The sequence below is a fragment of the Microchirus variegatus genome (genome assembly GCF_963457635.1).
Source record: "Microchirus variegatus genome assembly, chromosome: 20".
Classification (NCBI taxonomy): domain Eukaryota; kingdom Metazoa; phylum Chordata; class Actinopteri; order Pleuronectiformes; family Soleidae; genus Microchirus; species Microchirus variegatus.
The window spans coordinates 2574677-2599204 of NC_139821.1; the positions used below are offsets into that span (position 1 = coordinate 2574677).

The 24528-nt window shown below is 39.7% G+C and overlaps 2 protein-coding genes across 2 annotated transcripts in view; both read right to left on the reverse strand.

The window, feature by feature from the left end:
- Nucleotides 1-8794, reverse strand: part of dgki (diacylglycerol kinase, iota) — a gene marked incomplete at both ends in the record, with an annotated part of 61646 nt that extends 52852 nt beyond the window's left edge. The window contains one exon of the mRNA XM_083906725.1: nt 8562-8794. Within this exon, the coding sequence (XP_083762851.1) occupies nt 8562-8794 (233 nt within the window). The remainder of the gene's footprint in view (nt 1-8561) is intronic.
- A 3856-nt stretch (nt 8795-12650) lies between these two features.
- Nucleotides 12651-24528, reverse strand: part of creb3l2 (cAMP responsive element binding protein 3-like 2) — a gene marked incomplete at its 5' end in the record, with an annotated part of 34807 nt that continues 22929 nt past the window's right edge. The window contains 11 exons of the mRNA XM_083906865.1: nt 12651-12776; nt 13505-13739; nt 15828-15957; nt 16058-16157; nt 18230-18298; nt 18515-18573; nt 19866-20012; nt 20108-20316; nt 21191-21269; nt 21373-21653; nt 22699-22945. Coding sequence (XP_083762991.1) covers nt 12701-12776; nt 13505-13739; nt 15828-15957; nt 16058-16157; nt 18230-18298; nt 18515-18573; nt 19866-20012; nt 20108-20316; nt 21191-21269; nt 21373-21653; nt 22699-22945 — 1632 coding nt within the window. The 3' untranslated portion in view covers nt 12651-12700. The remainder of the gene's footprint in view (nt 12777-13504; nt 13740-15827; nt 15958-16057; nt 16158-18229; nt 18299-18514; nt 18574-19865; nt 20013-20107; nt 20317-21190; nt 21270-21372; nt 21654-22698; nt 22946-24528) is intronic.

A 24528-nucleotide genomic window follows, 5' to 3' on the forward strand; every position in this document is an offset into this window, starting at 1 on the left:
GGGTAGCTGATACTCCACCCACCGCCCCACCAGTAGGTGCAGTGTAATCCCCGCTCGCCAAGCAGACCTAGACAACAGAAGAAGTCGTCGTCAAAGGTTCCGAGTCATCCGAGCCTCGACCTGGCAACCCTTGCCCGACAGGCCTTCCATCCGCGAACCTCTCTAACCAGACATGTCCAAGGGTGCTGTAGCATCGTTCTCTTCTTCTTCTTTGGTAGGAATGCGTCCTATTCCCATGCGTCCAGACTTGTAGCACCACCCGATAGCGAAGTGGGATACTACAGGACCGTGACGCGCAAGTATACCAGGGTCAGCGATATGCGATGCGCGCGGAAGTATACCATCGGCTTTGGGTATGCCTAGACCGTTTGTGATCTATAGAAAGTTCAAAAACTACCGGGAAAGCAGAGAAATAGAGCTTTGCGTCCATATTATGTAATTACGGTAGCCCTCAGGACTTCCGTGGAACGAATGTCCAATCACAGACAAGACAAGGTTTGCGACTCCATAAAAAATCCAGGCTCCCTGAATATCACGAGTTGGAAAATAAACCACGTTTTCGTGACCGACACGACCACCAACACACGCCTACGCTTCTACCTGTTTACGACAGGAATAGACGCACTAAATCTCTCCTGTAACACAACATACAGACTGTATACATGACTTTCACCAACCGTTTACATTCACTTTGACCTTTGACACGCAAGAGACTCGCGGCTCACATACATAAAACATGGAACGCAGTTGTTGCGATAGAAGGAAATGAATATTTAACGCCCACATGCAACTGCATGAACATGTATGTACGCCATGATCTACAGGGCATTTTTCTAGCTGTACGAGGGCAACATTGCAAAAAAACTTAATATTACTATTATTAGGTAATATTTCGCAACAGTACAATGGCCGACGACTGTCTATTATTACGATTTTAGGTATTTTTGGTCATTATGTATTTTCCTAGCTAACAGAAATACAGTTCACTAGCATTCATTTGATATTTTTTCACGTGAAAATGATCTTTTATTACTAGATAATTGATCATCTTTTGATGAAATGTCAGAAAAACCCAACCAAAATTAATTAAAGAACCAGAAAACATTATCAGAATATATTTATGAAGCTTGTTTTTAGGTTTAAAACCACTAGGGCCAACAAACCAATAATCAAAATATATGGTAAGTAATTCAGCAATTCCAAAAACATAATTTTTTGTAATGAATTCATCATTTTAGTCAATTTATAAGCAGAAAACACTGAAAATATGGGTTGCTTTTCTGATTCTTTGGAGCATTTTAAACAATTATCTTGCTCTTTATGAACCAAACAGGCAAATATTAATTCATTAGCTAACATTAGCATTTTTGACATTTTGCATTTACATCCAAAATGTGGTTTGACAGCGACTGAGTGAATCCAGTGTATATATATGTATATATATATATATATATATATATATAACTGTCAAAATGTGGCGTTTGCTGTCTTTGAAATAGTCACGATAAAAAAATTGGCAGCTACGTCGTGTTGTTTACGTACCGCGGCACCGGAGTCCAGGCACCGTTTACCAGTTAGCTCCATTAGCTCCTTTAGCGCCGTTAGCGTGCCTACAGTCGAACTGGAGCGCAAATTATTATTACGCGAAAAGAGCAGCGCTACAAATAACCAGCGTACCTGTGTACCGCGTATGTGTTTTTAAAGTTTAGCGTTACTTTAGAGACTCGTTTTCACGCGTTAACGTGCGTCAACATAGACGCCGCTAACCGTCGCTAACGTGCCCGGCAGTAGTAAAAATGTCGCTACACGTGGCGCGTTGTTGTTATCGACTGGTTTGACCCTGGACAGATTTACGTTTACGACTTCTCAAGTTCCGATAAAACCGGTCAGGGAATCAACACAGATGTTCCTTGAATCAACTGATGTTTTCTTACGTACGAAAATAGAACGATATCGCATCATGAACTGTTACGGAATTATCGTGCACACGCTACATCCGCTGTGATTGTTGTGTTTGCTAATTGTGGTGGATCCTCCTCCTCCTGCTGCTGCTGTTACACAGCAAATCTCTGGAGGGAAATAAAGCAGAGAAAATAAAAATATGATTAACGCGGCTCTCTCTTTAGAAAACTCCGCCGAGTCCGTTTCCAGGGAGTAGACGGAGCGCCGAGCGGCGTCCCCCTGTTGTGTATAATGAGCGTCTCTTGTTTGGCCCTTTTTAAATTTAATTTCCCCCGAGGAAAAACCCCGACGCCGTTGTACTCTGTGCGATGATGAACTGCCTGGTTCAACTGTGAGGACGTTTGAATGCCGATCTGCGTTTGTGTAAAACAACGACGGATGCAAAACACGGGGTCAGTGAATGCAACACCATCAAAGAGTACAGTAATGCATTATATTGCATTACGTTCACAATGTTGATATTTAGAGGTATAGGATTAAAAAAGAAGTAGGTAAGTAAGTCAGGGATTTAAAACGCTAATAATAATTTAAAAAAAATCACATTAGGCAATTTAGAATAGACAGAAATGTGGTGATTGTTATATTTTGAAAGTTAAAATAAGTTTTCTCTTTGGGAAAGCTTCAAAAGGTAACATTTGGTAGAGTTAACTGGCACAAAATGGAATATATCACCCATAAATATGTTTGTATAAGTGTGTTATCTCTTCAAAGCATTCAAGCATTCGATTACTCAGTCATGCAAAAATTGTTTACAAAATGGCAAAAAACATAATACGAAAAACAAATGTTTGGATCACATGGCGGAATAGCAGTTAGCGCTGTAGCCTAGCGGTTAGCGCTGAGCAAAAAAAGACCCGAGTTCATGGGTGGATGGAAAAACGTAACTTTTAACCCATTATAACATCTATAAAAACAAAGCCTAACCATTTGGACGCATCTCGTTCAAGAATGCTACCGCGAGCTAGCGGACCCTGCATTATTTTCACCAGCTCTCATGCACTGCCGTATTCGAATATCTGACATTATTATAAATATGCCAAATCCTACTTTCTTCAGCAGATTGAACGGACGAACCGGACGGATTTTGAAGCAAAAAAAAAAGAACACAAATAAAGAAGAAGGATGACATTCTTTTTGTGGCATGTGCAGGCCACCGTAGTTACCCAAACATCCTCGCCATTCAACAAGGCAACAAGATCACTCAGAGAGCTCAGACCTTCACTAAAGTGACAACATAATCTGGATCAGATTCAGATGAACTTTTGGATGTTTTTTGGGGATGTTGTGGCGTCGTCGTTGGGTCGATTCTTATCAAACTTGAAAGGTAAAATACTTCTTTGACCCTTCGCATTAAATCCAGATTGATCTGTGGACAGGAAGTTGAAGGACAAGCTGTCAGAGGACAAAGCCACGCTGGTGAAAACACAACCTCCTGCCGAGTTGAGGTTGATATTGGAGACGCGCGGGCGCTTCAATAAAGAGGTTTTTGTGTTTGATTCATCCGAGCCGAGCATCAAAAAGCACCAGCTGAGGCTCTAATTGTCAAAAATCTTGCTCCAGACCTTAAACGCCTCGCTCTTTTCGCCCCCGCGAGGGAAAAGTCTTTGAAGTCGAGCAAAAACTTTTCAGACTCCGGGTTTTTAAACGACGTGACTAACGCGTCGTTTATTTTTACCTTTGACTTGTGGATTCAACAGAACCTCTGTCCTCTCTCTCTGTTTTCCCGTCTGTTTCATCCCTTTGTGCCTTTGTATTCGTACCAAATTGAAGGCTGAATAATGGCGACTTTTCTATGCGGACGGCTTCAGATGATGAAAGGTCTTTGATCACAGTTTCGCCCCCTGCAGGTGGTGCTGCGTATCGTCTTCATACATTTAACCCTGAAGAGTTCCTTTTGTGATTTTTTTAAAGGGTTAGGGTACGAAAACATTTTGGCTGTTTTTTGGTAAACGTTAGAACTGTCGTATCTTTTTCGCTAATTTCGCTATTAGCCTAAAGTTTTGGTTTTCTAGTTTTTTTCTCTCGATAAGATACAGTATAGTTGTGTTTAACGAAATGGCCTTTAAAGGGTTAAAATTAAAAAAATATTATTAAAAATGTATATGTATATTTCAGGCTGCAGTAGTTTTAAAAGATGGTTTAAAGTGGAAAAAAATGTTAATATATAACATTTTTACAGCGGTTTTTGGGAAGGTGACCTTTTTTGCCTCAAGGAACAAATTAGTCAGTTTTTTGTTTTTTTTATTTGACACTGCAAAAAATAAGAATGCATCAAAATCAATGTTTCCGCCAATCATTGACCCATCCAATGGTCTAATAATAATTATTGTCAAATTCTCAATTAAATGTATTTTATTGATTTAAAAAAAACCAGTAGAGTTGTATAAACATAATGGCCTTTAAAGGGTTAAAATTTAAAAAATATATTATTAATATTTCATATGTATATTTCAGACTGAAGTCGCTTTAAAAGCTCGACTCGTTTAAAGTGGAAAAAAATATTAATATATAACATTTTTACAGCAGTTTTTGGGAAGGTGACATTTTTTGCCACAAGGAACAAATTTGTCAGTTTTTCAAAAAAATCACTGCAAAAAAACAAGAATGCATCAAAAACTTATCAAACAAAGCAGCAGGAATTTCTCTATGGACTTTGGTGCAGGAGAAAAAAAAGTGATTTATGACTTATTCTGTTGTTGTTGTTGTCGCTCATTAAAAAAAACTTCAAAACAGGTTTCACTTCGAGAACTTCCAGAACCCGGAGCCAAGAGTAAACTGTCACTGCATGACACAATCACACACAGACACACACACACACACACAGACACACAGACACACACACACACACACACACACACACACACACACACACACACACACACACACACACACACACACACAGGAGGGGGAGGAGGCGGGACAGTCGTCCACGCAGACGAGTAAGACGTCTAAAAATAGATAAAAGGATGGACAGTATTCTGGAAACACACACACACACACACACATACACAGACACAGACACACACAAAGTGTGATGAATGTCTGGCAGATAAGTTTCACGTGTCTTCACACTGCCATACACACACACACAGTAACACACACACACTTTGATGTCCAGCATCATGTCTCTGCTCTTTCATATCACCACATATGGAAATTCACTTCTTGGCGTCAAACTGCGTTCTCCTTTCAACGGGATAATAACGTGGTTTCCTCCCACATTTTACTCCACCGAGAGATTTCAAACTCAAAAGAGGAAGAAGAAGAAGTTTTCTGTCATTTTGTGCACCAAACATATAATTAATTATCTGTCGATTGAACAATTTTAATAACAAACGTTCTTTTCAGGTGAAAAAATAGGCAAAATTGAGTTCCACCGAATTTCCCGAAACTCGGTGGGAAGATGTACTAGACCGAGACGAACAAAAAAGTCAACGGTAACCATGGCCTCAACTCAACAGGAAGTCAGACGTTTTTTAATTTTGCCGATTTGCAAACCCACGTTTTGGCCAATTCCGACCATTGGCCACAAAACAGGAAGTGCCCTATGACTTTGACATATGTTGAGTTCCACCGAATTTCTCGAAACTTGGTGGGAAGATGTACTAGACCGAGACGAACAAAAAAGTCAACAGTAACCGTGGCCTCAACTCAACAGGAAGTCGGACATTTTGAATTTTCTGTGTCCATCTTTAGCGATTTGCAACCCTACGAAAACGAGTGAATTTGTCCAACGCGTTTGTCGCAACATAAAACAAATGTGCCAATTTGTACTAGACACGTCAAAGGTGAAAAGTTGTTGAAGGATTTTGTAGATTCAAAACGGCGTGGCCACGGCAACCCTCTGCGTTTTGGCGAATTTTCAAACATTTGCAACGAAACAGGAAGTACCCGACGACTTCGGGCATACATGGAATTCCACTGAATTTCCCGAAACTTGGTGGGAAGATGTAAGAGATCAATACGAACAAAAAAGTCAACCGTAACCATGGCCTCAACTCAACAAGAAGTCAGACATTTTGAATTTTCTGTGTCCATTTTTAGCGATTTGCAACCCTACGAAAACAAGCGAACTTGTCCGAGCCAATTCGTATTCGACTCATTTTAAAAACAAAAGGTCCAAACTAAATAAAAACGATTATAAGCTTGAGTGCAAAACCACCGGCAGCTGAAGACAAAGTTAGAAAAAGACAAACACAATAATTTCACTTAATTAAAAGGTTTCGTTCACTTCTAACGTACAATTAACAAACACTTACTTATATTTTTAAAACACAATAAAACCACACGGCTGTGTGTTTTTATTGTCGTGTAGAGAAGAGAATCTCTAATTGTACGAACACTGAGATGATACGCTCGATATCGGCCCGATACTGGTCAGATATCGGTAAAAAAGTACGATATATATATTTTTTTTAAAAGACACTTAAATGCTTTGTACTCTGAAATAATATAACATGTATTACGTGTATTTTAAAGGTTGACCGATATGAGTTTTCCTAAAGCCGATAACTAAAACATCTAAAATGAAGTTTGAAGTGACTTTAAGTAACATTTATCAAAATTTGTAACCATTTGCTGATTACAAACAATAACTGACCAAAAAAAAAAAGTCAAATATCGGCCCGATTAATCGGTCTACGTCTAGTATCAGTCGCGTACTTATTTACTGAAGTAAAGTCAACATGACGGGTGAATGAATGCCACACATTCTTTATCATGACATCTAACAACATAAACTAACAACTGTGTGTGTGTGTGTGTGTGTGTGTGTGTGTGTGTGTGTGTGTGTGTGTGTGTGTGTGTGTGTGTGTGTGTTCTCTGGCCAGTTTTCACTATCAACAGCAGCTGCCAGTCACACCAGGGTGTCAAGCTGCTGCTGGCATTCACACACACACACACACACGCGCGCACACACACACACAGACACACACGCACGCACAAAGACCACAAATCAATACTGACGTCCCTTGCCTCCCCCACCGCAACAGGGTGACACACACACACACACACACACACACACACATACACACACACACACACACGCGTGGTTGTGTGTCCAATTGTTTTGACCCATCGCTGACAAGGCCTGAGAAGCTACTGTGTGTGTGTGTGTGTGTGTGTGTGTGTGTGTGTGTGTGTGTGTGTGTGTGTGTGTGTGTGTGTGTGTGTGTGTGTGTGTGACAGTGTCGTGCTGAGGCTGCTAACGTTATCATCAAGACCTAACAACATAAAAAAAATTGTGAATTTAAAAAATTTTTTTAGGTAAATTTGCCATTTTCTCACGTGACTGACGAGAAATTATGTCTAAATTCTGAGGGATTTATTAAAAGGTGCCACAAGGGGGAGCCTGTCCACACGCTGGAGCCTGTCCACACGCTGGTCAAAGCTCTGCCCCCCCTAAAATGCTAGATTATTCTAACAACGTAAATAAAGTTTATCGCAACATGAGTTCGTCTGTTTCCTCTGTACGTGTAGGAAAATGCGCCAAAAAAATGTGGACGTAGATCAACAACAACTACTAATACTGTTGTAAGCCAAGTCAAGCTAACGCTAACACAATATTAGGGCCATTCGAGTTGAAAGCAGGTGTTAAAATGATCGCAATAATATCGTGAATCGCAATGTTCTCAGTCAGCGTTACGAAAGATTTTTCTTATGACCTAAATTGACATAAAGTACGAACAGAAGGTTCAGACATGAACAAATCGAAAACGCTAACGTTATTTGTTGCTAACCCAAAAAATGAAGGGTCAAAGTTCGACCGTGTTATTGTTTATAAATCTAAAAAAAACAAAACAACAACAACAGCGATTTGATTCTAGCCATATTGTAAAGTTATATGATTGCGATAATATCGTGAATCGCGATTATTTTGGTTAGTTTTTTGTTTTTTTTAAATGAACTAAACGGAAGACTGTCCATTTCTGTTAACAAAGTATTTGTTTTGAACCAAAACATAACGTTAAATTATTGCGGTAATATCATAAATCGCAATAATTACCATTAGCGAAAAAAAAAAAATTACTATTGAGCTAAATGTCGGTAGAGCAGCCACTCGTGACTCTAAAATAGCCGAAATTTGAGGTAAATATTGTCGCAAAAATATCGTGAATCACAATTTTTTATGATTTAGTGATACAAAAAACAACTGTAAAAATAACTTTGTTTTTAGTCAAAATTGAAAGTAAAATTATCGCGATAATATCGCAAATTTATTTCGGTAAAAGACAAACTGAGAGGTGAAAACCGCCACATCGTGCCACATTCACACCGACTTATAACTCCGTTAGCTGGGTCAAGCTAAAGCTAAAGCTAACACCGCATCGTAAAATTAAAGAATTTGAGTTTTGAAAGTGTTAAAAATATCGTAATATCGGTTAAAAAAAAAAAAAAAATCTCCGTCACTCACTCACTGTGTCCCGTGTTTGTGTTTAAATACGCTTTAGCTAGCTGACGCGTAACTCTGACGTGTTTTAGCTTAAAAAAAACGTGAAAATGACGTTAAATAAAAGCACAGAAACATGCTAATACGTCCTCCAGAGGTCCGGGGTCCTGCCCCAGCATCCTCCTCCCCGCAATCCCCGCACTGCACTCACCGGTACGAGGTCTGCTTCCTGAACGCCAGTCCCCGCAGCTTCTCCTCCAGACTCTCCTGCTCCATGTCGGGCAGGCTGCCACTGAACGTGTCGCTGCAGCTGCCCGCGGTGGCTTCCTCCGAGCCGGCTCCGGACTCCGAGTCTCCGCCGTCGGCTCCCAGGGAGGCCAGGCGTCCGCTGAAGCCCCCCGCAGCCGGGCTGCTGCCGATGCGGTCCTTGGTTTGGGGGTCCATGCTGCTCCGGAGCTCTTTGGCGCTGGACCCCCCCGTCTCTCTGTGCTCGGTGCCCTCCTCCCTGCCTCCCTCCCTCCGGGGACAGTGATGCTGGTGGCGGGGGGTGAGTGTGAGGATGCGGGGGAGGAGGAGGAGGCTGACTCCGCGGAGCTTCTTGACCGCTGACCGTCTTTTTCTGCTGCCGCTGCCAGGTACGGCGGCACGCGCAGCCGCCTGGACAACAAGCCGTACTGCACTCACGAGCTCCGGCTCAGCGGCGACGTCAAGCTACTGACGTCAAAGCGGAAGTGGGCGACGTGGAACTTCAAAGTAAAAGCCGGGCGTTTGAACTCGGCTTTTAAACGGCCAAATCAGCTGAATATTATCTATTTAACTCTCTGAATCTTAATATTCATACACATTTTGTTCTCACTAAACACTAAAATAAAACAGTACACGTGTGTTTAATATGAAGTTAATACATTGTTTTTATTTAAATGTCTACTGTATAATGTTTACCACATGTACTGTTTTATTTATTCATTTTATTATTCATATTTTTTAGTATTCAGAGTATTTTTTACATTTAGTTTACCTCAGGAATTGTTTTTTATTACAAAAAAAACATTTAAAACAATATTGAACTTGTACATTAAAGTTAATTTAAATCACATTTTACAAAATATCACCAATAAATGAGACATTTGATTATCTTCTTTCTGCTTTGAATAAATAAATAAATAATGTACTTTCACTTATGTTTATTACTATCGTTATTATTATCGTTATTATTTATTACCTCTTTTTTTTTTTACAAGGCTTTTATTTTCAAAAACCAAACAGGAAGTCGTGCGTTTCAAATCCTCCTGAAACGACACAGTGGGAGCCGCAAAGGAGGCGGTGACAATAAACACTTAACAATGTGTGTGTGTGTGTGTGTGTGTGTGTGTGTGTGTGTGTGTGTGTACGTACATCACTACACATGAGCCACTCATCCATCCATACATTCATCCATCCATCCATCCAACCCGGGGGATGAGCAGCAGCAGCAGGGCATTGTGGGAAACTCTCTCTTCTTCTCTCCTCATTTCTGCAGCATCATCAGTGTGAAAGTAGGACACACACACACACACACACACACATGCTGTCAGGATGTCATTGTCAAACACTTGACACACACACACACACACACCATATGTTGTGCACTACATGTGTGATGGTGGTGATGTTCTCTCATTTACGTGTGTGTGTGTGTGTGTGTGTGTGTGTGTGTGTGTGTGTGTGTGTGTGTGTGTGAGGTGCATGCGGCCCTCGTCGACATCTTCGTCGTCGTCTTAGTCGTCGCTGACCTGAGGAGAAACTGTTTGACCTTTGACCTGTTTTTTTTTTGTCGTATTTCCTCCACAGAGGAGCATCTGTCTGGACTGAGCATAAATAATCCCAGGAAACACACACACACACACACACACACACACAGACATTAGACCCCAGATTATGTCGTCACTGCTGTGTGTTTGTGGCAACATTTGGGGGTCAGAGGTCAGATGAAAAAGCAAAATGACATTTCAGTCGCTCTCCTGCACCAAAGTCCACAGAGAAAACGGTCGATTTAATCTACTTCTGGACTAAATGAAATAATCTGACAGAACGAGTCCTTTAATCTCTATTTACATGGGACGATAAAAGAAAAACAAAAGTATGTGCGAATTAAAACATTACAGATGAAGATTATTTCAAACGATCAGCACTTAAATGTGCAAAAAAAATGAAACAAATCAAGTAGAAATATTCAAATATCATGAGATTATCACAGATTATTTGAACGTATAGGAGACACAAACAGACGAGACGGTGAATCTGCTTTTACTACGGAAAATACTTTTATTTACGTGAATGCAAAAGAGCGACAGGAAGTTAAAGTCAGGCCAGGACGCAGGACTTTACACACAAACAAACAACCGTTTCAGACATCACTAGACGAGAGCCGATTACGACAGATTAACGAGGAATGTATTGACGTTTCTTTGACGACGCGGACACCGATAACTTTATACAATTAAAATATAATAACTGGAAAACTCAACTGTTTTTGGTTTCTAACAAACGTATGTTAAAAAAAAAAAATACAAAATAAAAACACAAACATTTAAGACTCAAAATCCCAGAACGTCCGACACAGACACAACAGACGCAGTCACGCTCTCTTATTTATTAACAACTCCTATTTACAAAAAAAATATATATATATATATGTTTTTTTTATAATTTCTGTAAAGAAATCATAGTTTTTTTTTGGTAATTGCTTTAATTAAAAAAAAAAAGAAAGAAAATAATGGAACAAAGCGAGTGAAAGTGTGCAAAGATAAGATTAAAGGGCAACAGGAAGTGAAATCTGTGGTTCTAACGCACTTTAAAAAAAATAAAATAAAAAATCCCGTTTCTGTTGCGACAATTAACGCGTCAGTGATTCCGCTAAATCGCTAACTATCAACTCTTGTAGCAATTATCACGACTGACGACTTCTTTGACGGTCGACGAGTCCTCGATTATCGAAACGACAAATTGGAAAACCTTAAAAGCTATTTTTTTTTTACAAAAGTAATTACAAAGTTGTCCACCAGAGGGCGCTGTGAGCACAGCATTGGCTCTGCATCCCCGCCCTCTATTCTCCGATCAAAATAGTGAACGCGATGTCGTCTTTTTTTTTGGCGATGACGTACGATACTCGGCAGACGATCGCGACACCAAAACACGAGGAAAATTTCTCGCTATTCAACTTCGCAAACGATGACGACAACTCACGACTTCTCCGACGGTCGACGAGTCGTCGGTTATCGAAACGACAAATCGGACAGCGTTAAAAACTCGTCTAATTTGAGTACAGACGAGAAGCGCGACTGACAGTTTTGAAGTAATGACAAAGTCGTCCAGCAGAGGGCGCTGTGAGCACATCATCGAAAGAAGACAATAGCAACGTGATATTGATTTTTGGTGATGGAGGATTCTGAGCCGATGATCGCAACGCCAAAATGTTGACGCAAAACAATCAACTATTTTTTACGTAACGAAGAACATTTCTCGCAATTTTGTAACAATCAACCACATATTTTTCGCACATTTTCTTGATAAAAATCCTCAAACCTCTGTGTTTTTTGACGTTTTTTGCATAAATAAATGTCCAATATTGTCCCCTCACGTCCTTATTTACGATCCCAGAGACAAAACGTCACAGACAGAGTCCGAACACGTCAAATCTGAGCGGTTTTTTCCGTAATAAATAACCAAAATAATCAACAGTTTGTGAGTAAACGCTCCGCGTGTTGACGTTTACAAACGCGAAAATGATATTTGATCGTCAACTGCATCGTGAAACACTTTTCTCTCTCGTTCTTTTCCCTTTTAAACAACATCGAATATTCACTTTTTTTTTCTAAACGAGCGCGGGAACAAATAGAGAGAAAAAAAAACAATAATAATGAAAATGAAATAAAATGAAAAAAAACAGTATCAAAATGTAATATATATACGTATGACTGGAACAAAATTAGAAAACGTTTCATGTTAAAAGAGGCACAAACTACAAAAAAACAAAGAGAATCTATAAATACAGAGGTCGTCGTCCGTGTCCTGTAAAAAAACCTCACTTTTCATATTTTAAGACACTTTTGCATCGAAACGCCAATTCTTTGAAGCAGTGTTTGGTCTTTGTTTTCACGCCAGGTCAAATACGACTAAAGACGAGAGTCAGTGCAACTTTTACTTCAGAAATAAAAGCAACCAGTGCTTTATTCTCCCTCATATTCTTTATCCTATTATTATTATTATTATTATTATTATTATTATTACAGTGTATGTGATTACACATGATCTTAAACGTAGGAGGACGAGGGTTTGTCCAGGACAGGAAGGGGACGTTGGTGTCAAACCTCAGGACGTTTCGTTGACCGTCCTCTCCAGTTCTATCACTTTACTGCTGCTCTGATTCGTCCACTGGTCCAAAGACCTGACAGAAGACAAGAAAATGTGGGTTTTAAACGGGTAGTGAACGGCTAGCATTAGCTGTTGTTGTCTGATAGTAGCTAATGAGCTACTAAACAAGTGTCAAAATGTGAAGTTTTTGCAAATGTTTTCCAAAAAATGTGAAATTTAAATGTTAGCATTAGCATTAGCATTAGCATTAGCTGCTGTTGTCTGATAGTAGCTAATGAGATATGTAAAGGTGTCAAAATGTGATGTTTTTGCTAATGTTTTTCCAAAAAATTTGAAATTTAAATGTTTGGTGAACGACAAGTTAGCATTAGCATTAGCTGCGGTCTGTCTGATAGTAGCTAATGAGCTACGTAATGAGCTTCGTAACAGCGTGGTGTCTTCAAACAATGTCGTATTTGTAACATAAAAAAAACGGATTTTCAGACAAAATGTGTTTTCATTAACGTTAAACGACAAGTTAACATGGTTCAGGCTAGCATTAGCTGCTGTTTTCTGATATTAGCTAATGAGCTACATAACAGTGTACAAATGTGATGTTTTTGCTAATGTTTTGCAAAAAAAGGTGAAATTTAAATGTTTAGTGAACGACGGTTAACTCGGTTAAGGCTAGCATTAGCTGCTGTCATCTGATATTACGTAAGCAAACAAAATGGCCGCCTCATAATCTGACGTCTTTAACGTCCTTTGTTTGGAATCTGAACGTGTTAATAAAGTTATTTGAATGCGCATCATTGAACGTACCTGTGCAGGTCGAGCAGCGCGTTCTCTGGCGTCTGCGTGTGATTGTTTTTACTCCTGAACGGTGGGTGTGTCTCCACGCGGCCGGGCTCCGCCCCCAGCTTCTGTTGCTCCGAGTGACGCCAGGCAGCCATGACGACGGCGGCCGTGTCCTCCCGCTGGTCGGGATACTCGCCGCCGAGACCGAGCAGGTGAGGCTGCTCGTCCTCGAAGGTGGACAAGAGGTTTCTCGACTTCACTGAGAGAAGGAAAAACGGAAAAAAAAACGTGGAATTTTATTATCATTTTACTTTAAAAGACACTTTGTGTGTGTGTGTGTGTGTGTGTGTGTGTGTGTGTGCGTGTTCTTGTACTTGCGTCATACTGAGGACCAGTGAGGGTTTTTAACTAACAAAGTGAATGAAAACAAAGTGAGGACCGGCCAAAATGTCCTCACTTTGTTTTCATTGAAATCACTTCCTTAGGTTGCTATAACATGCTATACTCTATTGTCCAAAAAAAAGAATAATCCAATTTTGGACGACATAGTATAATATGACGGTTTTGTCAAATTTTTTTTTTAATTTTTGTCGACATAGTATAGTATGATGTTTTTGTCAAATTTTGGACCAAACATTTTGGGTCAAATTTGTTTTTTTCAAATTTTGGACGACATAGTATAATATGACGGTTTTGTCAAAAAAAAATTCAAACATCTTTTGTCAAAAAAAATTTCAAAAATTTTTGGTCAAATTTTTTTTCAAAAATTTTTGGTCAAATTTTTTTTCAAAAATGTTTGGTCAAATTTTTCCCCACAAATTTTTGGTCAATTTTTTTTCCCAAAAATTTTGGGTCAAATTTTTTTTCAAAAATTTTGGTCGACCTAGTATAGTATGATGTTTTTGTCAAATTTTGGACCAAAAATTTGGGTAAAAATTTTTTTTTCTAATTTTGGACGACATAGTATAATATGACGGTTTTGTCAAATTTTGGACCAAAAATTTTGAGTCCATTTTTTTTCCAAATTTTGGACGACATAGTATAATATGACAGTTTTGTCAAACTTTGGACCAAAAAAAAAAAATGTCCAGCCCTTTTTGCTCTGGGGCTCCATCTGCAGGCATTTTATGGTACTGCACCCAGTAGTTCTTTATCGATGTCATTCATGAAGTAGATATTTGTAATTGTATTGATTTATAAAGTGGAAATGCTGGTCCTCACTTTGTCAGCAAGTACAAGAATGTGTGTGTGTGTGTGTGTGTGTGTGTGTGTGTGTGTGTGTGTGTGTGTGTGTGTGTGTGTGTGTGTGTGTGTGCGTGTGTTTGTGAAGGTGGTGTAGTGGATATAGAGAAAGGTCATCCCCTCTAATCAGCGTCTGTGGTCATTATCGCAGCTCCGTAGGTGGAATTTGATTATTGTCAATTTTATAATGGAGGAACTGATGAGTCATGACAAAGGAAACAGCAGGACCGCATTAAAGGGGACACTAATTGCGTGCGTTTCCAATAAAAGCACCCCCCTCTTTGTGTTTAAATTCGTATGAATATCAGTGTCCGTTTGAAGACATTGACCCACATTTTATTCATAACATCGACATCAGAGCGGTCGCAAACGTAGAGTAAACCCACCACGCGCCAAGAGCTGTAAGTTCGCTGTTAAGTTTCTCTTTAATGCTATTATTAGCTATTCCTGCGATTGATTTTTGAGGCACTTGACGTCGGTGAAAACGGGCAAAAATTGGCACGCAAATCAGAAGTGGCCAAAAATGTTATAAAACGTGAACATTCGGACAAAGATGAAACTAAGTTGTACCAAATTTCACTAAATTTGCTACAATTAATTTGAGATTTAACGTATATGCTAGTACAAATTTGAACTAGCATACGGTGTTTTGTCACTTGTGTTATTCCTTAGATAAATAATTAATTTAGTTTAGCTTATTCTCTGCTGCCTCGTACAGCTTGAAGAAAGAATTATCAACACCATTTTCCCCACCTTTTTCCCATTAATGTTCTTGTCTACGCAGATGACACACTTCTATTTATAATCACTGCGCGCTCTAAAACGATGTTGATGTTTTTGTCTTTTTAGGATAAAGTTATTTCACTAATATGCTGAAAGTTATATCATAATATACAAGAAATATTATTGCAATTAGGGCTCTTGATTAATAAAGTACATGATCCGTCCGTAAAATGTTGATAAAACCTGGAAATGATGATGTTCTCATACGTCTTATTTTGTCCACAAACCCAGGTACATGTATTTACTTATGTATTTACTTACTTATGTATATAATAAGTGAAGATGATGTATATTGTGTGTATAAACGCGAGTATTTGCGTACCTGTAGCCGTGTACGACTCTTTGACAGACAGCTGTCTGGACGCGAGGCCCGTTTCTGTGAGGGTGGAGCACGGACTCAGGCTGGAGGGATAGAAACTGCCCAGAAACAGCGCAAAGCACAACACCACCACCTACAGGTGAAGGCGGGGGAGTAAACGATGAGTCACAAACACACGCTTTAAGCTGCTAACGTGCATAAATGTCACAACACACACACGGAGGATAAAGTACCATCAAGCACGACGACGTCTGCGTTCCTGCCATTCTGCACGACTTGTGGACTTTTCCTGCCACCAACGCCTGAAGAGACTGCAGCTGCTGCAGCAGAGACCTGCACAACAACAACAACAACAACAACAACACATCATTTAATACACAAATCAAATGATGAAGATGTAAAAAAAAAAACAGAGTGGATTAAATTACCGAAGAAATATTCTTTCTTTTTTTTTGTATTTTCTGGGCGTCTATTATGAAAATAATTGTCGGTTACAGCGATTTTATAAACACGCGATCCGATAACGTGTAATTAAAGTGTTGCGTACGAAAATGCAAATTACGTGGTGTCTGTTCGTTCAGTGTTAATGTCTCTTATTCAGCGTTTGTTCGGATTTGTTCTGCTGCAGGTGCAGCACACACACACACACACACACACACACACACACACACACACACACACACACACACACACACACACACACACACACACACACGCACACACACACACCGCTTCATTTAACTTGAAGCCACAGACACTTTAACCCCTAAGTGCAAAGAAGACCAGAAACAGCTGTGGTTCCAGTCAAGTCAGCGACACACTGCACTAAGTGGGTTTAATACACACAAATAAACATGTTACTTTTTATACCTTAGTGAGGACACACAGATACATAAAATGCATCCTATAGCGCCTTATGCTAACCTTAACCCTCACAACTAACTGCCTAACCCTTAACCTAACCTTAAAACCGAGTCTTAACCCTGAAAACGCCTTTCAAATCAGACAAAATGTCCAAAATGTTCCAAACAAATCAACAAATAATCCAAAATATTAGCTACTAATTTAGCTAATCACTGTCACTGCAGCTAGCTAAACTATAGCTATAGTTAATTTTAGCTTCTAGCTAATTAGTGATTAACTATACTGATATAGTAGTGGTGTCTTAAACGAGTGTTTAACTATAGTTAGCTAAAACTGGCTTTGGCTACTAGCTACAGCACTAATGGTTCAATATAATGGTGGAATATTTGTATATAAATGGTCAGTGGTTAGCTATAGTTAGCTATAGTTAATATAGCATTAGTTGTAAACCTATATAAGTGGTATATTATATAAGTGGTTAACTATAGCTTGCTATAGCTGGCTTTGGCTACTAGCTACAGCATTAATAGTTAACTATATTAGTGGTATGTTTGTATATACGTGGTTTACTATAGCTAGCTTTAGCTACTAGCTATAGCATTAGTGGTTAACGATATTAATGGTATATTATATAAGTGGGTAACTATGGCTAGCTATATGTGGCTTTGGCTACTAGCTACATCATTAACTATATTAGTGTTATATTTGTATATACGTCGTTACTATAGCTAACTTTAGCTACTAGCTACAAACCATATCAGTGGTATATTATATAAATGGCTAGTGGTTAATTATAGGTAGTTACAGCTAGCTTTAGCTACTAGATATAGCTTTAGTGGTTAAAAGACAGCGTTGGACTATTTTATTACAGGTTTATGGTTAACTACAGGCCTAGAGTTACAGCTAATCACTACATCACTAACCATTAATGCTCTAACATTGTTCCTAAAGTATAGACCAGTTAAAAATAGAACCCTTATATTAGTACCATTATGTTGCTAACTGCATTGTGTCAAATTTAAATTTAATTTGAAAAACAATGAATTGCTGCGCACTAATAAACATGAAAATAGCCTCATGTGTATTCATGCGTGCAGGATTGTGGCCGAACAGATGTGAGCACAGAGACGTGAATTCGTCCTCATTTGCAAATAATAAAACGCACAAGTCTGTGTTTGTGTTTTTGACGCACCGCTGCCCTCGGCCGTGCCAGGTGGAATAAAAAACAAATGACAGAAACTTCTCGGCGTTTATAACGAGGACTTTTCTCCCAACACCGAAGCAGCAAAAACCCTTTTTCAAGGTCACGAGAATCAGTCGTCAAAGCCGCAGCGTGATCAACAACAACAACAACAGCAGCGGCGGCGGCAGCAGAGTAATGCGATTACCGGGGGGAAATACGAGACACTTGACTGTGTTTAGTGACGTCTCATGGGCTTTTTAAGCTTTAAATCAAGACAAATAATGTTTATTTAACGTTTAACATCAATATTATGATCTAAAATGTTAAATAAAAGTATTGAATACTGCGTCCTTCTTACTTGTTTGAGCTCTCCAGAGTTTCCACTTTCATGCGCAGTTCGCCGTTTTCGTTGGAGCAGTTCTCCACCCTGTGGTCAGACAGAAGAACTGCAGGGTGAGTTTCTCCACACACACAATAGTGTAAAAAAAAGAAGTGAGTCATAATTTAGCTTCTGTGACTAAATAATGACTTTTTATGAGGCTGTAGTAACTTCCATTAAAAAAGAGAAAATAACGTTTATTGATGAATAAATTATATTTTAATGTATTTTATGAGAAATAATGAGTTTACAGGAATAACTCACTTCTTCTCCAGAGTGTCCATGTACTCTTTCTTCTTCCTGCGACTCTCCTGAGCGGAAATCTGGGACGACGACATGAGCACGAAGGAACATGATTAGGAAAATCGGTCAAATTTGACAAAGAAATAGTGATATTTGGAGCTGTTATTGAGATTAATGTTCAAAACTGAGGGTTTATTTTAAAAAAACTGAAAACAAATCGAACAGATGGAGGAAAAACTACTCAGTGAATACCTCAATATCAACATAATAAGAAAAAGTAAAGTGAAGAGTGAATTTATAATATTTATTATATATAAACAAAGTTTTAATCATGATTTAGAAACATTTCATGGTGTAAATTACTCTTAATTTGGTAAATTTATTAGCGCTGGGCATGAAGTTAGCGCACGTTAGCGCATGACGCGTTTCCATGACGACTGACTGTAAAAAAGACGCGCGTGCCGCAGCACTGGAGTCCAGGCACTGTTTACCAGTTAGCTCCGTTAACTGCATTAGCTCCTTGAGCTCCGTTAGCTGCATGAGCTCCTTTAGATCCGTTAGATCCTTTAGCTCTGTTAGCTGTATTAGGTCCTTTAACGCCATTAGCCGCATTAGCTCCGTTAGCTGCATTAGCTCCTTTAGCGCCGTTAGAGTGCCTACATTGGAACTGGAGCAGTCTGTTTATTAAAGGAAAACACGCACGTGCCGCAGCACTGGAGTCTAGGCACTGTATACCAGTTAGCTCCGTTAACTGCATTAGCTCCTTTAGCTCCGTTAGATCCTTTAGCTCCGTTAGATCATTTAGCTCTGTTAGCTGTATTAGGTCCTTTAACGCCATTAGCCGCATTAGCTCCGTTAGCTGCATTAGCTCCTTTAGCGCCGTTAGCGTGCCTACAGTGGAACAGGATCGGTCTGTTTATTAAAGGAAAACATGCACGTGCCGCAGCACTGGAGTCTAGGCACTGTATACCAGTTAGCTCCGTTAACTGCATTAGCTCCTTTAGCTCCGTTAGCTGCATTAGCTCCTTAAACTCCGTTAGATCCTTTAGCTCCGTTAGATCCTTTAGCTCTGTTAGCTGTATTAGGTCCTTCAACGCGTTGGCCGCATCAGCTCCGTCAGCTGCATTAGCTCCTTTAGCGCCGTTAGCGTGCCTACAGTGGAACTGGAGCGGTCTGTTTATTAAAGGATAAGAGAATAACCAGCGTACCTGTGTAACTGCGTACGTTTAGCTACTTTAGAGACTAGTTTTAACGATCGGGAGTAACGTAAACACAACTTTTTCCCGGTCAGTCGTCATGGAAACGCGTCGCGCGTTAACGTTGACGCCGTTTAAGATTGACAGTCCTGGGCGTCAGGGAGGTTTCTGTTCACCTTGTTCTTGATTTTCCGGCGGATCTTCTTCAGCGCCTTCTCCTCGGCTTTGGTCAGCGGCAGTTTGGTGGGGACGGGGTAACCCTCGGCCACCAGCGTGCGGCGCTCTTCCTCGGTGAGGAGCAGCGGTCCCGATCCCTGCAGCTTCTGCGCAAAAACAAATCGATAAACAAATATAGATTTAATCACAGTGGACGAAGGATTATTACGGTGGTATCAGAGGTCACAGGGTCAACACTCACGTGAGGAGCGGTGAGCAGAGGGGAGTTGGACAGCGAGGAGGAGGAGGAGGAGGAGGAGGAGCGCGGCGCCACCTTCTGGGAAGGAGACGGACTGGTGGGGGAGGTGGGGCATGAGAGAGTGGGCGGGGCGTGGACGGGACTCTGGCTGCCCTCCGAGTCGCTGCCGTGGGAACTGGGAGGAGTGGGAGGCATCTGCAGAGACTCCAGACCTGAACACACACACACACACACACACACACATATGAGCTTTTATTTTGAAAAGACAGGAAGACGTTACTTTATTCAGAAGTAAACAACGCTTTTCAGTTTGTTCCTCCTGTAAAACTTGAAGTTTTTGAAGATTTTACTTAATATATACCTGATTTATTGACTTGAAATTAATTTGCGTAATGTTTTACAGTCATTATGTACAAAAAATAAACCATATTTGAGCCTAAATAACCTTTATTTTGATCGTATATCGATATCGAATGATAGGAAAAAAAGTATAGAATAATAAGATTTCTTTGATTTTTGTTTGATTTTGTCGATTCACTCTTTTCCTTCAGAATAAAATATCTATCATAAATCAAATTAAACTTATTTATACAGTACATTTGATCAAATTTCTCCAAAGAAAAACCCTCCTGCATGTAACATAACACAAATAACTTTAGAGCAAACCTTGATTTCATGCGGCCAAACATTTAATGTCGAGGTAAACACAATTTAAATTTAAATTAAAGTAAAATAATATATAAGGCTATATATTTATCATATAATTAAGTGTACTACACGTATATTTAAGTCTGTGTAGTGATTTAATTATGATTATATTCATATTTCATTTTGGATTCAACTTTTATTTCTGTCTACTTTTTATCATTTATGAACTTTTATGTCAAAACAAAGCCTTTTATTTTGAAATCGAGATATAATCATTTTAAGGTCAAATTGACCTTTTCCACTTGACCACGCCCCCCCTCCTGACCAGACCAGTCATTTTCAGTTTGAGTGTGCGAGTCTGCAGTGTGGGCCAGTGGCCAGCAGGGGGCCTCAGCGCTTCAGCGAGAACCCCCAGACAAAAAGAAGGGATTTTCTGACCTTTGGGTGAGAAGTTGAGGAACTGATCGACTTCGTGTGGCTCCAGTTTAATCTGAGGGATGAGATTCTCCTCTTTAATCTGTGTGAGCGCGAGAAAGACGAGAAATTAGGTCGTAAAACGGGTAAAAAATAACGTCCAGAAACTGGCTTTTTTTTTTTTTTTGAGTGTTTGGTGTCTGTACCTTGATGCCTTTGCTCTGGTTGTTGCTGCTGCTGCTGACGATGGTCTGATCAGCAGCAGGAGGAGCAGGAGGAGGAGGAACAGGAGCAGGAGCAGCAGCAGGAGGTGCAGCAGGAGGAGCAGGAGCAGGAATAGGGGCCACCACAGTGGGGACTTTGGTCGCCTGGGGCCTGTTGTGCGAGGCCAGAGAGAGAGCGAGGCTGGGGAGCAGTGAGGGAGTCTCGCACAGGAGGCTGTCGATGGCGTCGTCCTGCTCCATCGGCCACTCGCCGTCAGACTCCGCTGCAGGAAAGACAACATGGACGCCGCTGCTTTATCTTTAACTGAAGGTTTATACGACCGCGTCTGGTCTTCATCTTATTATAATAATAACTAGCCTACGTGTCCAATCCTCAACTTTCCAATATACCCAAAGTATACGCACTCGCACCTGCCACTAACTGTTTTAATTAATTATTCATAAATTCAACAAAATAACTGTTAAATATTATGATATAATGCTGACTACACTTTATACATGTTCAAAGTATCCATATAAACTCGATATTGAACACAGAATACCTGAACTCGTAAATTTCTCTCTAGTTTTTAATAAAACTAGTTAACCTATTATACCTTGTTAAATATTATGAATATTAAAATGCTAACCACACCTGCCATATCTTCAAAGTGTCCAAATGTCATGAAAAAGCATACACTATGTTTATTAAATTTCATGAAAAAGCATACAATATGTTTCAAACTTTCCATTCGATGCATTAATAAAGAAATGGAGGCTTAACTATTCACTAATAAGTTAACCAGTTAACTTATTATGTAACTATTACCAATCATAGCCAAAGTAATAATGATTGTACTTGTAGATAGTTGTCACATGAATCATTGTACAAAATTTGAAGGCAATATCTCCATCAGTCTGCAAGATAAAGCCGAAAATGTGTTTTTAGCACAATAAATGAATTAATTTGCTAATTAATAATAAAGCTACAAAGATAGGGATAATTCTCAGGTGGTATGTGATGACCATGCAAAATTTGAAGCCAATACCTGCAATACTTTGGAAGATACAGGCGAAAATATGGTTTTTATATCATTAATTAATTAATTCACTAATTAATAATAATGGTAGACAGCTCAAAATCAATAGGGATCATCTACAGGGGGTATGTGACCCATAAAAAAAATAAGAAAATTTAATCTCAAACGCCCTTTCCAGTTATCGCGTTAACGGCTTAAATCTGCGGACGCGGACGCGCGAGACCGATTCCATAATATCCCCATTTCTCGAGGATATAATAACACATATATATTGTTTTTAGGGACGCACCTGCTTCACTGCCGTGTTCGCCGGTCAGGTGCGACAGCGGCGACTGCGGTCGGCTGTCGCCGCACAGCGAGTAGCTGTGCTCGGCCGTGATGTGAGGCGGCAGAGGGGACGACGGCGACAGGTCGTCTCCGTCCTCCTCGCCCTCCATGGCCTCCACGCCGTCCCTGACGCCGGACAGGAAGGGGTCGCTGAGCAGCTGGCCCAGCAGGGCGTCCTGGGAGAGGTCATCCAGGAGCTCCGAGAAGTGCTGCACCAAAAGAGGAAAAACAATAACAAACTGTCAAATTACACGTATAATCAGATTAAGTCCATCGGAGATTAAGCCACGGGCACGAGGAGAAATCAAGCTAGCACACCGCTATGAACAGCTAAATAGAGCTGTCGCCTTTAAATAACCATGAAATAAACAAATTAGGTGCATTATCGTTGTAGTTAGTGCATAATGTCACTGTTATGAGTAAAATATTTCAATAAGAGCGCCCCCTGATGTTGTATTTTTAAGTTTGCACCTTGTTTTAACCTCTTATGCCTTGAGTTTATGATTCAAGATGGCTGCTGCTAGCTTAAAGCGCTCGTTTTTACTTTGTTTTTGTTTTAACACTTCACATCTATTTGTGTTCAATTTAATGTAATTTAAGTCCACATACATAACAATGACACTGTTACTTAAGTGATTTATGAATAAAATACTGAATTATGTGTTTTATAAGTTAAAGTAGAGTTTAATTAGACAAGAGTAGCTTGCTAAGTAGTGAACCTAGCTATCATGCTAACGTTTTACCTGGACTTTAACTTGAGTGTGACATAATTTCCGTACATTTTAATTAATGGAAATGAATTGTTTACTCATTCAATGTGATATTATTTGTTAGAGATATTAAAAATGAGTTAAAAAGTGGGTTAAAACGTGGCCGCTGAGTGTAATCCTGATTAGAAGCTGTAAAATTTAAATTCTTTTCAGTTTCAACTTTCCTGCTGTGGGAAAAAAACAGTGTGTCTCTCCGAGGACAGACGTCCTCCACTTAATCTGTGTTTGTCTGTGCGAGTCTCAATGAAGTGAGACATTGACAAAACACATGCAGGAATCAACAGACAAAGCCCTTAAATGTCCTCTTTCATCCCTCACCCTCATCCCTCCATCCCTGTCTTCACCACAATCTTTAGTTTGCTTCTTCTTATTATTATTTCTCATTATTATAACAAACTCTTCCCTGTGATTTTTCTGTCAACAAACACGTTCAGGTGTTGTGATCTGCAGCTGTGTAGTGAAGTGAAGACACGGTGGCGATGTGATGATAACACACTGACGCGCTCCCTCTGTCCGTCTGTGTGTACTTATATACATGTATGTTTGTATTTTTTGACTCTTTTCTGGAATAAAACCTGGTCCTAATGAGGAAGAACCTCATTTCTGAGGAAATGGTTAAGTTTAGGGTTAAGATTTGAATTGCGGTTAGGTTAGGGTGAGGGTTAGACATTAACTTGTTATGATTAAGGGCAGGGATACGTCTTTGTTTAGGTGGTAGTAGGTTGTTGTAGTGTGTGTGTGTGTGTGTGTGTGTGTGTGTGTGTGTGGGGTAAACACAGCTGGATACAGGAACAGGAAACTTGTGGTTCAAGTCTATCATCTCTCAGCATTTTGTGCAAATCTCCAGCTCCGATGTTTAACATTAAAAGGCAGAAACTGAATAAATGTGTGTTTATATGAGAGAAAAATCAATTTAAAATACAAAATGTTTTAATTTTTTTTATAGCTCCGGAATAAGGTTAAAAGTTAAATGTGTTTTCAGCTCTTTCTCTTTATCCTTTCTGATGTATAAATAGATAAAC